Source organism: Pteropus alecto, unplaced genomic scaffold (genome assembly GCF_000325575.1).
Source record: "Pteropus alecto unplaced genomic scaffold, ASM32557v1 scaffold398, whole genome shotgun sequence".
Taxonomy (NCBI): domain Eukaryota; kingdom Metazoa; phylum Chordata; class Mammalia; order Chiroptera; family Pteropodidae; genus Pteropus; species Pteropus alecto.
In genome coordinates this window covers 2,416,761-2,433,117 of record NW_006442497.1, presented here as the reverse complement: position 1 = coordinate 2,433,117, position 16,357 = coordinate 2,416,761, and the positions used below count along the sequence as shown (strand labels likewise).

Below are 16,357 nucleotides of genomic sequence, written 5' to 3'. Positions count from 1 at the left end.
TCCACAAGGGTAAAGCTAAGAGACTCAAAGAAAGGTCAGCTTGCTCCTTAGTTTTAGAGTGGCTGAATTCTGAAGCGCTTACTTCTAGAATTCTTTTTGTGAGGTCATAAATTCCTCATTGTTTAAGTTGCCTTTAGTTGGATGGTCTGTTCCTTGCAGGCTACAGCATACTAACTGATAGACGTGATTTGTAAAAGTTGTTAGTAATACCAGGCCATTCTCTGAGTACAATCTTATTTGTGTCACAAAGATCAGACTGCTAACTTTTAAAAGAAAACTATAATCCACTGATTTGTGGTATGAGTAAACTATCAGTTTTCAAAACAGTTAAGCTGGCAGAACAGGAGTTGTTTGAAAATCATGGTTTTCAATATTTGTAGTGATTTTAACATCATGATGGTCATCTTCAGGGCTCCATATAGCTCAGGATGGAAACTGTCTTCTTATTTCTAACTTTATCTATGAGTATGTAGCTAGCTGGTGGCTGACTTGGGGTTTCCTGTGAGTCTAGGTCCTGTGAAATCTTGATGTATTTAATTCTGTCATCCAAACTGGTAACAACTTTATTGATAGAAAACAGGGCTTTATTATAAGTACCCAGTATAAAATCTCAACCAAATTATACATGCCTAGCGAAAAACTACTAGTTTGTTTTTGTCAAACTGATTGATAGAATTTTCATTTATGTTCAACATCCAATAAATATTAAGTGCCTACTATGTGCCAAGGTTTGTGCTGGAGACTGGGAGTAGAGCAGTGAGCCCCACAAGTACCACCCCAGATTAAAAAGATAATGGAAAAATAACCAGGCAATTATAACACAGAGAGAGAAATGTTTCCATCTCTTGAGAAGTTCAGTTCAAGAATCACTCCCAGGGACAAGTACAGGAGATCCCAGAGGAGTTCATTCATTCATTCATTCAACTGATAATTTATTCAACATGTTTATTGAGCATCTACAAAGTGACTAGGCAGTGTGCTAGGAACAGATGGGGGAACAAGAGATATAGTCTCTGCCCTCATGTTGCTCTCATTCCAGTGGAGGAGAAAGACAGGCAGACAGGTAATTATAGTGTGACAGTGCATCTAAGAGGAGTGCATCTAAGAGGGCACCAGACCCAAATTTGGGGTTGTGAGGAAAGAATCTAAGCAGAGATGGGAAGGATCAGAAGGTGCGGAAGAATTTTCCAGACAGAGGGGAGATTACTGTCCATAGCCATAAGGGCAAAAGAGACCACAGACAAGGTCATTTCAAATAGCCAGGATAAAAATTTGGGCAGAGTGGAAACTGCAAGGGGTAGAAAAGGAGAGGATTGGAAGAGATAACTGGTGACCAGGTCCTGACAAATCTTGTAACCCATATTAGGGAGTCTGGGCTTTTTCTGAGGATAATAGGTAAAGAAGAGATTTTAACAAGGGAATAAAGTGGTCAGATGTTCACTTTAGAAAATCACTGGCTGCCACGTAGAAAGGGGTTTGGAGGGTGAGACACCAGAGGCAGGAGACCAGTTAGGAGGCTACTGAAGTTCTCTTGGGCAGTGCTGGTAACACCTGACCTAGGAATGGCAATAGAGACATATGGACTGATTAGAGAGCTCTTTGAGAGGTGCAATCAATAGGAAGTGGGGAACATTGGAAAGGACTCCATATAGTATGCTAGTTTCTGACCTCAGCAACGAAGAAGATAGCAGAGCACAAGGGGCTTGGAATGGGGGTAGGTAATCAGTTCCTTTCAGTGTATGTTGAACTCGAGGGACCCGGGGGAGATTCATGTGGAGATGTCTTAGAGGCCGCTCTGGAACTGAGGAGAGAGCTCAGCTGGAGTCTGTGATTTGGAAGTCATCAGAATAAAGTGGACACTGAGCCCATGGGCATCGGTGAGATCACTCATGAGTGTCTGGAGCAAGGTAAGGGCAGGAAACCCAGAGGAAGACCAGCATTAAAGAGATGTTTCAGAGAGAAGGGTGCTCACAAGCAAGACAGGAGAGACAGGAAAGAAGAGAGCCAGGAGAGGCTGGTGTCCCAGAAAGCAAGGGGGAGTTGACGTTTACCCGGTATTTGCTTTCAACTTTTGTCATATATGAGATTGGTTTATGGAAAATTTGTAAGAGAAAAGCATACATGTGAAACACTTCTATTAACACATTTTTTATAATTTGAGAAAAGAGTCCTTTTTTGGTTCGTGGCATACCAGAATTCCATAAGGCCATAGTCAGAGAACTAGCGGCCCAAAGTGAGGAAGTATTAACAGAAAGCTGGAAGTCTCCATGGAGTCTAGAAAGAGAGGACTGGTCTGGCATTGATGGAGGGAGGAAACTTGATATGACAGGAACACGCTTTCCATCTCTTGAGAAGCTCTGTTCAAGAATCACTCCTAGGCCTTTCCACTGTTCATTGTGCTCTCCTGCAAGCCTGCTCATTAGCTGGATTTCCTGGGGACTGCTTGGAAATCAGCATCTTGTGAGTCTGGTTGGAAAGCGTCAAGTCCTAGGGCTCTAGCAGATAAACTCCAAAAAACTGATGAGCTTCAGGAGCCTATGAAACTGACTTGGGCCTTGGTGACCACACTTTTTTTTAACAGGATGGCAGCCCACTTTCCTGGCATCTCATTAGCTACAGCTCATCACACTGGAGTTTCTGCCTTCCAGGTGGTGGGGATAATAATCTGGAAGGAAGGGGCTTGGCAAGGTTTGGGTCAAACTTTATATAGCAGAGGAAGCAGTAGCGAAAATTATGGAGGAGGATGTTAAGCCCTCTGAACTCCCATCTTGAATCTGTCATTTAATTGCCCTCTTCTTTCCTGTTCCTCATGATTTTTCCTAGGGAAAACTACTTTTCCTGTTTCTCAATACACATATTGCAAAATGACATTTCTACATGTAACTTACGTCCTTTGGTCCAGAAGGTAAATTCTGTCCTCTGTTGATTGTTCTGGTACAACCAGGAAGCACAGGAAGAAACCTGGGTGAGAACTTGAATCTCAATGGTCAGTCTGCCAAACATCATAAGGAGGCTCTGGGGTTTGAGGCATGTGTAGGTGGGGTTCACAAGAATAAAATGCACTCCCCACCCATGAAGAACTCGCAAGGCCAACATGGTGACTGGCACACAAGAGCGCTCAGCTGTAACTACTACCCACAGACACTCAATGCAGGAGCTGGGGCTGATGGGGGAAAAGACCGTGCTGGGGGTGGGAGCCTGCGAGGCTCTGCACAATCAGATACCAAGCTTTAAGATTTCTAGAACCATACAAACAGGAAGGAAAGGGGGAAGAGTGCCAAGAACAGAGCGATTTCTCACGGATGGGAGCCATGGAGCCCACCGGTCCATGAAAAATTACTCCCCATGAAAAATTACTCAACAGCAGCTCAAGGCCTGACTCCTCTTGGTCTTCAGGTCTGAGCATCGCATCTTTGATGTGGCTGCAGTCATTTGGTTGCTGACACTTCATCTAAGGTTCAGGAAGTACTTATCTTACAGGCTTCATGACAGTACCATTGGCTTTCTGGACTGGACACCTAAGGAAGTTCAACCATTCTTGATAGTTTTAAAATAAGCTGTGTGAACCCTGTTCAGCTTGCCAAAAAGAAGAAACAGTTGCTTGAAAATGATGGTTTTCCATATCTGCAGGGATTTCAACATCGTCATAGTCACATTCAAGTTCAACATAGCTTGGGATGGAAGTTGTCTTCTTATTTTTAACTTTATTTACCAATGAGTATGTCTCTGTCAGCTTGCTTGCTGTTTCCTGTGGGGCTAGAATACACAAAAAGGTTCTTACATGCAAAAAGCTCTTGTGTATTTATATATCTTTGACCAAGTGACTCAGTGTGGTTTTTATGGGTTTCAGTGATCCTCCCACTTCTTAGTGGACCAGATCCTTATTTTACATAGGAAACTGAGGCACAGACATGACACAGTCTCAAGATCACCCAAGCGAGTAAATGGCAAATATTGATCAGACATCTTGACTCCCATGTCCCTCTGCCTAAGACTGCATTGCAGCGGGAACCATGAAACAGAAACTTAGACCAGAAACTGACCAGAGCTAGTAGCCAAGTGAGTAGTGTTGTGTCTATAGATCCTAATTCTCATAAGGAAGTGATACAAACCATATTTCCTTTTTGGCACATCCCTCACAGTGACTTACACTGTTTCCAGAACTATTGCCAATTGCTCATGTACGAATCTCTCTGCTAAGAAGAATGGGGACAGTGGTGTTTTCAAAAGGTGGATTTAGTGGAGAATGGGTACATAGCAAAAGAAGTAATGTGTCTAAGGGAAGGATGATGAAACAGCTCAACTCTACATTTCATGGGGACTGGAACTTCCTGTACCGCAGTCTCATGTTTTCCTAAGCAAACCTAAAAAACTGCTACCGTTTCATTTCCTGCAGAACTCTGCATTTAGACAGATCTGAGTTCATGTTCAGACTTCAGCAGTCACTAGCTGTGTGACCATGGGTAAGTCACTTGACTTCTCTGTGCCTCAGTGGCCTCATCTGTTAGAAGGTAATAATAATGTACTTGTCTCATACAGCTGTTGAGAAAATTAGATGAGATAATGTCTGCAGAGTACTTAGCATGGGGCCTGACACACAGTGCATGCTCAATAAATGTTAGCTAATATTATTATTTATCCTTTCAATCAAAACATTTTTATTATCTACTAAGCTCCAGGCACTGTTCTTAGTGGTGGGTAAACAGTGGTGAACAAGACCAGAAAGGTTTCTACTTCCTGGAATTTTTACTGTAGTGGAGGAGATGAATAAACAAATGAACAATAACTAAATAAGATAATTCTGATAGTTGCCATAAGTCTCATTAAGAAAATTAGCAGACTTGCTCTAGACAGGGTGGCCAGGAATGGGCTCTTGGAGGGGGCAACATTTGAGCTGACTCCTGAAGGATGAGGTAAAGCTATGTGAAGAGCTTAAGGGAACTAGATAGAGTTTTTCTGATAGGAAGTGTGAGATGCCCAGCAATACCCCAGGTTCTTTTTAACTCACGTTCCAAGCTGGGATTTGAATATGAATTTATACATTGATAATCGGGAGCATTAGTACTTATTCTGCTCCTTTTAAACTTATCTCTTTTAAACGGGTTGCTTCTGTCTGTAAATCCTAGTGTTACAGACTGAATGTCTTTGTCCCCACAAAATTCGTATGTTGAAGCCCTAATCCCCCAGTGTGGTTATGTTTAGAGATGGGGCCTCTAAGGAAGTAATTAAGGTTAAATAAGGTCATAAGGGTGCAGCCCTGATCCAATAGAATTAGCGCCTGTATAAGCAGAGACACCAGAGAGCTCTTCCTGCCTTGTGAGGACACAGCAAGAAGGCAACCACCTGTAAGCCAGGAAGACAGTCCCCACTAGAAACCAATTCAGCTGGCACCTTGATTTTCAGTTTCTAGCCTTCAGAACTGTGAGAAAATAAATTTTTGTTGTTTAACCCACCCTATCTATGGCATTTCGTTATGGGCAGCCTGAGCCAACTAAGACACCTAGCTACTTGTTATCCTACCCTGAATGAGACTGTTATCAGCAAAGTATACTTACAGGTGTCTAGTTGAGGAAGCAAATTCCTGGGTGGCAGAGGGGGTAACTGATCCGGTGATTGATTGACATTCCTGGAGACAAAAAAGAAGGAATCAGTGTCTGTTTCTGACCAAACTGTCAGTGGATTTAAAGGAAAACATCAAGGAAAGTGGACAGGGTTGAACATTCAAATTATGGTTCCTAAAACTTGGAAGCATTGCCTTCTCTTTGTCGGTCTTACATCCTATTTGTAACTGGCACTCTAAAGAAACCACTTCCTTTAGCCAGGGAACAGCTAGACTTGAGGGAAGGGAGTTGGAGCACTGTAACTTAGAGCATAAAGCTCTGCTTCCTGTGCTCACCTGAGCTGGATTAGCAGAGGAGATAAGCACCAGCTGTATTTTGATTTACAAAACAGATGTGCTCCTAAAGCTAACTGTATATACACTGTGTGGCAGCAATTCCACTACTGGGTATATACCCTACTGAAATGCTTGCAGATGCTCACCTAAAGACATGTACTAGAATGTTTATAGCAACACTATTCATAATAGCCCTAAACTGGACACTACCCAAATGTCCATCAGCAGTAGAATGAATAAATTCATCATGGTATATTCCCACAGTGGAATACTCTATACAATAAGAATGAACAATCTATAACCACAGGCAATGAATCTCACAAAAAATGTTGAGCAGAAGAATCCAAACAGCAAATAATACATGTTGTCTAACTCCATAAAGCATAAAAACAAGACAAAACTAACATACTATTTCAGATAGTGGTTATCCTTGGGGTGTAATGGCTGAAAGAGAATGTAAGATATTGAGGTGCTGGTAATTTTGTTTCTTGATCTGAGTGCTAGCTACCTGGGTTGGTTCAGTTTGTGAAAATTCTTTGAGTTGTAGTTACTTACCATGTATACTTTTCTGTATTCATATTATATTTCACTAAGAAGTTTCAACAAAAAAAAATAGACTCCAAGCAAGACTCCTTACCTAGACTCCCATTCCCCTATATGAAGTCTTAGTTTCATACTGATTTTCTAAGGCCTCCTATATGTGCTTAAGTTCCCCTGGGAATGCATAAGCATTTTTAGGTTGTTGGAGTGAGTGGAAAGGGGACACACAGCAAGAGCTCCACCAGTGGCCTCTTTTTACCCCTCTAAGGCTCTTTTCAGGAGAGGAGGGAAATTTATCTGACTCATAAATTTGGGGGAAAATCCAGCTCCTCTCACTTTCTCTTCCAGAGATGGCAAGACTGCAAAAAGCATATGTTCTGCTCTGGTCTTTGCCATGCCATTCAGAGAAAGTGGCTGCCCTGTGGGGAAGACCTGAGATTCTCCAGGGCTGCCTGTGCACTGTGCAGGAAAGTTCACCTGGTTTTGAATTAGGAAACACACTTGCCCCTGGAGAAGAGCCACATCCTGCAAAGCCAGTTTCATTATCAATAGGCAGTGTTTTGGTTACCTAAATGCAAGACACATTAGAATTAGTGAGAAAGAGGCCTATTATGTGCTGGCTCCCTTGAGCCCCAACAACAGTCATTTTAGAAAAGCATTGATTTGTTTCAGATAGTGTTTCAGAGAGAGGACTGGCCCCAGACCAGCTCCTGGGGGATAACCTCTAAGCTCTTGGAAAATCCTGCCAGATAAGTGTTTCTTTGTGTACCTGGGGGCCTTGGGCCAGCCAGATAGTTTATGCTAACAAGGTGACTGATGGTGAATGCCTGCTTGTGTTTGTCTGAGGCCCTGGGTCACCCTGTATCAGTTTGACTTCTGGAGGAGCTGGAGATTGAGTAGCTAAAGTAGTCATGCTCTGTGCTTATATGTCTGACCACCAATAAAAACCCTAGAAATCAAAGCTCAGGTGAGCTTCTCTGGTTGGCAGTGCTTTGGAAGCTTGTGCCTGGTCTCTCCTGGACTCCACCCGATGTGCCTTTTTCCTTTGCTGATTTTAATCTGTATCCTTTCACTATAATAACCCATAACTGTAAATACAATAGCTTTTCTGGGTCCTGTGAGTCCTAGCCAATCATGTAAGCTAAAGGTAGTCTTTGGGACCTCCAACACAGGTAGCAATCATAAAGCCCTCAAAGATATCACAAAATACAAAAGTAAAGCGAATGGCATATTTTTGTTTAGCACAGAGCTTTTAGAAGACTGCTTATAATCCATCTCAAGAAAAGAAGGGTAGACCTCATCCTGAGTGGTGGACCCAGAACACAGAGCCCAACCTGCGACCTCTATCAAACTAGATGAGGTGAAGGAGGACTTGGAGAGCAGAGAGAGCCAGATGGTGCCCTGCACCCCCAAAGCCCTGAGACCTCTCCCCCTTAAAGTGAGGAGAATTGGCAGATGTGACATTTCACTGGGCTGCATGGGAAAAGTGGGTGTTTAAGTCATACTAGCACAGCAGTGTGGGCTCAAGAGTGGAAGTGAACAGGCAGTTCTCAAAATTAAAAAGCAGAAGAATCCCCCCCTCCGCCCCCCACCGACACACACACTTACTCATACATCATTTCGTCATCTCTTTGTATTTGTTTCAAGGGCTTGGTAATTTTCAATTTCTTGCCTAAGGAAAAAAAATAAACATTCGTTTATGAAGAATTAGCAAAAGTTGTGATTTTAGAGTTCAGAAATCCTCAAACAGGCAGGTTCAGGACATTTGGAAGAATAACCAACAAGAGGAAACAAACTTAGGGACACAGAAGTAATAAATGTTAGAGCTAGAATTTAACCCAGGTCATCGTGATATAGGGAAGAGGCATGAGAACTACTCAGATTGACTATCAAACCAAATTGTATTCAGAGCCTACAATGGGCTGATCAGCCCTATAGCCAGACCACCAAGGAACCAACAGAATAAAGGAAGATTCCTGCAGAGATTACTAACAAACTGTTTACCCATACCATTAACCTGCATACCCATATCATAAAAGGAAAACAGGAAAACAAAGTCTTTAAATTATACACAAAATAAACTCAACCATTCATTCCCTACGCCAGACCACTGGGAACCTATGTAACAAAGCCTGAGATTACCAACATGCCTTTAACGCCGCATACCCATACCTTAAAAGGAAACCAAATTCCTTAAATACTCAGGGTCTTTCTCATTCTCTGTCTCTGAGAGGAGATCACACTGTCTGTGGAGATTTATTCCTTTTGTAATAAACTTTCTTTTTGTCTCTAACTCTGGCATGTGCTTGAATTCTTTCCTGCGTGCAGTTAAGGACTCTTACTCTCTTGGCGTAGGACTTGAGTCCCCACTCGGGAATGGGGGGGATTCGCCCTGTTCTGCATTAATGATTACAAATGATTACAATGATTACAAATATGATTACAGAGCCTTTCGCAAGTCCAGTGAAGGCAGGACCATGCAGGCTGTGTTCATTTCCTTATTGCCTAGTATTACACCTGGCACGTAGTTGGCACTCGGAAATGCTGGTCAAATGAATAACCAAAAGCGTGGTTGGGAGGAAATGAGATAAGGAATGAGAAGAGCAGCTTGTAAATTGTGATGCGTTTGGCATATAAATTATTATTAATTATAACCTGCTTGTTAATAGGACCGGGTCAAGATAAAAGAATAGGGAAAGTTTTTGTTCGGGGTCATACTTTTTTCCATATCTGAGAACAAAAAGTTTTAAGAAGGCAAATGGATAGAGGACTATAGGAATATTTTAAATACATTTTGTATTAAAAAATAATAATAATTACCATTAAGGGATAGAGGGGAAAAAACATTGAATGGGTAGCCCAGCAGACCTGAGTTCTGGTCCCTATGAGACTTCAACCGAGGCTCACCTTTCTCTGAATCTTAGTTTTCCTATCTCTAAAAAGAGATCAAGAAGAATACCAAAAATATTTCACTTCTTGTACAGCCCTGACCTTCCAGCACTGAATTGAGCAGGATTCTGAGGCTTTGTCCAGATGCAGTGGGAGGATAGCAAAGGCATAATCATAGAGGGATGCCTGCCCAGGTTGCTCAAGGGAAAGGTGGCTATACCTCTTAGTGTATTTCCCACTCCCAGGTGTACTCTAGGCTTAAGTCATTACAGAAAGGGAAAGGATCTTAAGAATACACACCACTGAATCAAGGAGTTAATGTTTCTGAAGATGAATATCAAAATGGAAAACCATTTCAAAGTGGTTTTGAAGTGGTTTTCCATTTTGATATTCATCTTCAGAAAGATAAAGTTAGTGTTAATCACCAGGTGGATGCTTTTTTTTTTAATCTGGGGATGACAAGAACCTCTGGCCATGGTAGATATAATACCAGAATTCAGAGTATAATTTTAGAGGAGGCAGTCACAGTGGCCAAACAGGTTGATCATGGATTGAGCCCATTTTTCACACCTCAAGATACTTTTAAAAAAGTCACTTTATTGAAGTATGATTGGTGAACAAAAAGCTGTACACTTTTCATGCACACAACTTGATGGATTTGGAATCGACAGTTTTTGACATTTCATACACTTGTGCTCTCTTTTAGAGTCTCAGAGATAAGTTGCTGTGATCAGCAGCTATACTGGAGAGAGAAAACTCCAGAGCACAGTGTGTCTTGAAACAGATTCTGCTTTCACCCAAGCCCTTAGTTAACCTCCCTCCCTTAACTATGCAGATGGGGAAACCGAGGCCCGTGGCTACAAGTTAGTGGCAGAGGTCAAACTGAAATCCAGAATGCATGATATTTAATTCAAAGGTCAGCCCATACAGGCCCCAAATTAATCTTTATGCTCTAAAGGAGCCCTAATGCTCTGATAACCACCCCTTCTCCTCCCTCCACCTGCCAAGGTGAGGTAGCTATTACCTTGTGTAAGCAGCCGCCTACAGACGCAGTACAGGATGAGGCCCAGGACCACAGAGACAATGACGATGGCCACAGCTAAGATGATCCAGAAATTGTCCCTCCACCAATCCATTGTAGTTGATTACTGAGGAGAATAAAGACAGAGAAATGAGGTATCAGTGAAAGACATCCTGGGGTGGTGGAGGCTACCTCTCCATCTACCATGTTGTGTGGAGATGCATCTGCTTAGGGAATCAGGCAGGCACTGGTTCACATTCAAACTCTGCCAATTAGCAGCTGGGAAACCCAAGGCAAGTCACTTAACTTCTGAGCCTCACTGTCTTCAACTACATGATGGAGGTGTTAGTTAACACTACGGTGGTGATCATTATATAATATAACTATCATATAACTATAACTATCAAATCAACACGTTGTGCAGCTTAGACTCACACAGTGTTCTGTGTCAATTATACCTAAATAAAGTTGGGGGAAATGAAAAAAATAAAAAGAGCATCATTAAAAAGTTCCCATAGTACAAAGTGACCAGTGCATCTGTAGTACAGTAATGTCTAATATTCATCCTTTAAATTGTTGCCCGAATAGTACTGTGTTGTGATCTTCTCTCCCCATCAAATCTTAAAGTAAATTGTACAACAAATGCTTGTATTAACAGAGCTTGGGGGAAAAATGACATGTGTGCAGTGATTTTCCAAGCCACGGGTGATATAGGGGCAAGTAGAAAGAAGAGCAGCTGCCAGGCTCCAAGTAACAATGGGGAGCAGGCTGCAGATGGACTCATAGGAGTAGCCTCCAGGAATTCAGGGAGATTTAGGGGAGGGGCTAGGCTCCCTTCATTCGTGGAATGAGCTTTTTGATATTAAAGTAAAAATGATCCTTGAGGCCTGGGAGAGATCCTAAAATCTCTCCCAGGTTATACAAGAATCAACTTCCTGTGTCACCATTTAGCCAATGGAAACTCACAATGTATACTGGTGTAGTGCCATTTCTGATTCATGCGTTTAAGTAATATTAATGATGTCAACAGGGAACCAGGCTGGCGGTAGAGGAACAGGGGCAAAATTAGGTTACTGCTGAAGTCATTATTATTATAAAGACCTAACTTGGCTTACTATTTTAAAATGTGCATTACTGGCCTAGTGTCTTCATTTATTAAGTTGTTATATCACGAGTTGAATTTTCAGTTCCAAATTGTATTTCTTTAGTGAAGCTTTGGCTTAATCAAGTCTAATGTTATTTGGCTACTAATAAAGTTATATTGCAAAACCAATCACATGTAACTAATGTAGGGAGGCAGCAAGAGAACTAAATTAAATCAAGCTATATGCAAAGTCTACAATGTGCTAATCAGCCCTAGGGCCAGGCCACGAGGACACCGGCAGAACAAAGGAAGATTTCTGGTGGAATTACTAATAAACCATTTAGGCATACTTTGAGGGGAAAACAGGAAAAGAGTCTTTAAGTCGCACCCTACATAAAATAAACACAATCATTCATTCCCTACAGCTAAAACCACGGGGAACCTATGGATCAAAGGCTGGGAACTGCCAACAGGACTTTCCCTCTATATTCTTACTTTTTCATGGTACATGTTCTTACTTTTCACACAGTATACACATACCATCAAAGGAAAATGGGTAAACAAAGTCTTTTAAACTGTAATTCATAGTAACTAAGCATGATATATAAATTGAATTCCACGAACACTCGGGGCTTTTTTTCTTTGCTTTTTGTCCTTGCTTCTAGTCTTTGCTTTTTCTGTCTTGGTCTTTTCTCTGTCCTTCCCTAATAAACTTTCTTTTTAACTTTAACTCTGGCGTGCACTTGAATTCTTTTCTGTGCTCAGTCAAGAACCCTTTTCTCTCAGTGCAGGGTCACTGTGGGAATTTGCTGTGTCCTGCATCATAACCAGCACTCTCCTATACATCATTTTGCAGCTTGCTTTTTAACTCAGCACTGGTTTTGCCATTTATCCATGCCGGTAGATGTCCTGGAGATTTACTCTTAAGAAAGCAAAGTGTCAGCTACCTGGGCTATCTCACCCCTCAGGCATGCACTCAGCAGAGGTTTTGTTGTAGATCGCCCTTTCAGCCTGCACCAAAGAAAGTAACAGAGAAAGAACAAAGGGAAAAAGAAAAAGTTTGGAGACTGGACACTTGGCTTTCAGTAGGGGCTTTGAAATTTGGTTTTCAAGGCCAAGTGAGGTCAAAGGACACTGGACTTAAGAAGCCACCATGTATTGGAGGGCAGCCTATTTATTTAACAAACCTAAATTGGAAGCACACTTTCTTAGCTGTGAGGAACCAGACAGGTAAGTAAATGGATAGACTGTGGATAGGTAGAATTTCTTCCTTCTATTTTCTCTTATTCAAATGTGTGTCTCTGTCTAATCTTCCTCTCCCATTTTCTATCTCTTTGTCTTTCTCTCTCTCTCTCTCTCTCTTTATGCCTACAGCACCCTGGTCTTCCTAGGTGGTCTCCCATCCAAGTACTAATCAGGCCTGATGCTGCTTAGCTTCAGAGATCCGACAGGATCAGGAGTGTTCAGGGTGGTATGGCTGTAGACTGTCTTACTCTTAAAGGATTTTTCCAAAAAACAACATAAACATCCTCTTTAGAGCTATAGAAATAAATACCAGGACACAAGCGTTAAAAGCTGTTGCATCTGAGGAGCATGACTGGGTGGAAGGAGGGAAGTGGGAAGACAGGGGAGCTGTAACTTTCACTCTAAAACTCTATACATTACTTTTTTTTTTTTTTTTTTTTAGCTATTTGCCTTTAGTCTAGTAAAAATGAAAAAAGAAAAAAAAAAGAAAAAAGAGTCAATCAACCATGTAGTGTAACTTCCATGAAAAACCATAGCTCAGATTTCAAGTTAAAAAACATTTCATTCTCATCAGATTCTTGGGGAAGAAAGAGGAAGAAGAATGTTGTCAGAAAGTAAAACTATGGGTCGCTTTTCAGAAATATGCAGTGATATTTTGCAGTTTTATTCTTACAAATTGAGTGGATTTGCTTTGCCATCAGATGTGTCAAGTGTGCTCAGTGTGCGAGCAGTCCATAAGTGCTTTCTCATATCTCGCTTCCTCTCATCTTCACCACCACACCCTTTTCCAGATAGGAGCTGAGACTGAAGTGAAATGACTTGCCCAAGGTTACCCAGGTAGGGAGGAGGTGGAGTGCTTTCTGTCTTTGTCACAGGGTTTTCCTCTGTCGATGTTAGTTCGAGTCATCAACAAAAGGCCAAACGGGGTTCAGGGTATCTTACTTTAGAAGGAACATCTCTGTGGTAGTGGTACATGCTATGGAGAGCCAAGGGATTCTCTAGAATGAATCATCAGGGCCCAAAGTTAAGAATAAGCATCCCAAGTTCTCTGCATCCTAAGACCAGAGAAGCAGCCCTCTTCCCCATGGACCACTGAGAGATGCCTTTTCAACAGAACCAAGAAGAGCTTGTCTTTTTGAGAGAGTGCAGCTGAGACGGGGACCCCAAGAGAATCTTCTCATTCCCAGTTGGATGTTCTCTGGGCCTCCAGGCTAGTTTAATGGCCAAGGTGCCACCAGAGAGGGGAGAGGAGTTCTGGGGAGTGACGGTGGGGAGTGCAGGCAGTGAGGAATGTGCAATGGCTGTACATTTGGGCCCTGGAAAGGTATTCAAGCTGAATCCCACCTGTGTCGGCAGGCCTGGAATAGATAAGATTGTGTGGTGCAGGATAGCTGAGAGCTACTGAAGCATGGGACAAAAAGTGTTTGCATGAGAGGATGCTGGCAGTCAGCTCGACGACACAGCTGGATCTCCCAAGGGCCCACAAGGAACCTCTCAAAGGCCAGGGTCTCAGGGGCCAAGGATAAGAATCTTTACCCAACACCACAAGCTAGCTCAGCAGGCATGGCCCACTGATGGGAGAGTTCCTGTGGGAAGCTGTCCCTATCTTTAGTCCATGATTCTACACCAGGGAAGAAAGCACAGGGGAGGGGTACTGAGGGATCTGAGGCAGCCCCACCTCTCTCTACTCCCTTTACTGGGATAAAGGAGAGAGGTTTGAGTCAAATACTGAAGTTTTAAAATAAGCACGACCAAATTTTTGTAACTAAAATTAGTCTGCTTGGCAACCAAAAGTAACTTAAAATTTTTGGAATTGGACTAAAACGTCATCAAGGGAGGCCACGCCCCCTCGGAACAAAACGGGAGCCCAGGCAACAGTAATTGTTAGAAACAAATTATATTCACTTCCTATGGCTGCTCTAACAAATTACCACAAACGACAAATACCTTAAAACAACACAAGTGTGTTTTCTTACAGTTCTGGAGGTCAGAGTCTTAACGATGCCACTGGGCTGAAAATGAAAGTGTGGGCAGGGCTGTGTCCCCTTCTGGAGGCTCCACTGGAAAAACTATTTCCTTGTTCTTATCAGCTCTCAGAGGCCACTCATGTTCCATGGTTCCTGGCATCTTTCTGACATACGAAGGCTCTCAAGGCAGGACTCAGACTTAGGGATAACACAGGGCCCTGTGAGCCAGAGTGGGGACCCACAGTCCAGGATAGACCAGGATAGGGTAAGATGCCATGTGTGGACCAGAGCTGGTCCAATCCCAAACCATATGTCAGCAGGTCCCAGGGAACAGAGGGTGGGGGGTATGAGGAACTGAGTCCACAGGTACAGGTGTAGGGGATCCAACTGTCGGGAGGAGGTCAGGGAGCTGCAGGGCCCAACCTCGGTTCCTGTCAATTGCGGGAACATTTGGTGGACACAATGAACAGAAGAAGGAAGAGTAAGAAGAACTGTGGGAGCTCTCTTTAGTTATTAGTTATCGAGTTCCTTGGATGTGTCAGGCCCTGCGCCAAGAACTTGAAGAATATCGGAAGTTCCCAGCCCTGCCTGAACCTTGGAATCACCTGAGGAGCTAGAAAAACTGCTGCTGTCTGCACTACATCAGAGACTCTGATTTAATTGACTTAGGATAGGGCCTGGCCATTGGGGTTTTCTTTGTTTATTTTTAATAAAGTTCTCCAGCTGATTCTAGTATGAGGCCAAGATTGAGAGCCAGTGACATACATGTTATCACTTAATCCTCACTATAACCTTTTTGGCGGCTATGGTTACCCCCTTTTACAGATGAAAGTTAGGCACTTTGCTAAAGGCAATGCAGTTAGTAATTTACTAACTTAAGATGGCAGCTCGGCCCAGTCAGATGCCAAAGTTCAAGTTCTCTTAACTCTGCCAGGCTGACACCAAGCTAATACGTTTCTTTTCATTACAGAACTGAAAGCAGAACTCTTATTCAAGAACTTCCAATATTGGCAAGACCTCAGCTTCTAGGTGTGACTTGTTTCACATAATAAGAACCTCAATATGAAAATGTATTTTAGAAAAGTAACATGCATTGTGTGCTGAGTTACCAAGAGTTCTAAGTACTCTACTTGTGCCACCTCGTTTAATCCTCATAACAGCTCCATAAGGCAGATCATAATTATTATCCCATTTTACAGATAAGAAAATAGAGACTTACAAGAGCTCAATAACTTGCCCAAGGTTGCAGAGCTAGCAAGTGGAAAAATCAGAAGGCAAATCCAGATCTTTCTAACTCTTGGGCCCTAACTTGTGACCACCAAACCAGGGCCTTGGGAAAAGAATTAAAATGGTGGTATCAGGGTCCTACATCCCTATTCCACTCCCAATTCTGGTTTGTAGGTCTGGTTGGGACTTGGGTATCAGCATTTTTAACAAGCACTCCATGTGGTTCTTAGGCCTCAGAGAGGAATACAGCATCTGGCCAATCTGCAGAGCTGGGGCAGGTGAGAAAAATGGAGGCTTGTTCTCCACAATAGTCCCGGACAGTAAGCAGCAGTAGCTGGGTGGAATGAAAGGCACTCAAAAACACTCCTTGAACCCAAATACTTTTCCTGTCTGCTTGTCACAGTGCATAGAATTTCATCAACAAGTACCTCTCTCCAGAGCAGAGTTCCATGCTCCCTCTTCTCCCCTCTTCCTTTCCATTTAAACTT

At 42.6% G+C, this 16,357-nt stretch overlaps 1 protein-coding gene and 1 pseudogene across 3 annotated transcripts in view; both read right to left on the bottom strand.

Annotated features, from left to right (window-relative positions):
• Positions 1-549: 549 nt before the first annotated feature.
• Positions 550-16,357, bottom strand: part of SCIMP (SLP adaptor and CSK interacting membrane protein) — a 22,761-nt gene continuing 6,953 nt past the window's right edge. Inside the window, exons 2-5 of one of the 3 annotated variants that reach the window (XM_006922237.3) lie at positions 10,350-10,473; positions 8,045-8,108; positions 5,556-5,626; positions 550-3,756 (exon numbers count right to left, since the gene is read on the bottom strand). In XM_006922237.3, coding sequence (XP_006922299.1) covers positions 3,548-3,756; positions 5,556-5,626; positions 8,045-8,108; positions 10,350-10,461 — 456 coding nt within the window. In that variant the 5' untranslated portion in view covers positions 10,462-10,473 and the 3' untranslated portion in view covers positions 550-3,547. Of the gene's footprint in view, positions 3,757-5,555; positions 5,627-8,044; positions 8,109-8,446; positions 8,598-10,349; positions 10,474-16,357 lie in introns of those variants that run through there. The other 2 variants (XM_015597350.2, XM_025040158.1) reach the window with 2 other exon arrangements.
• LOC112471479 lies at positions 12,796-12,915 on the bottom strand (annotated as a pseudogene).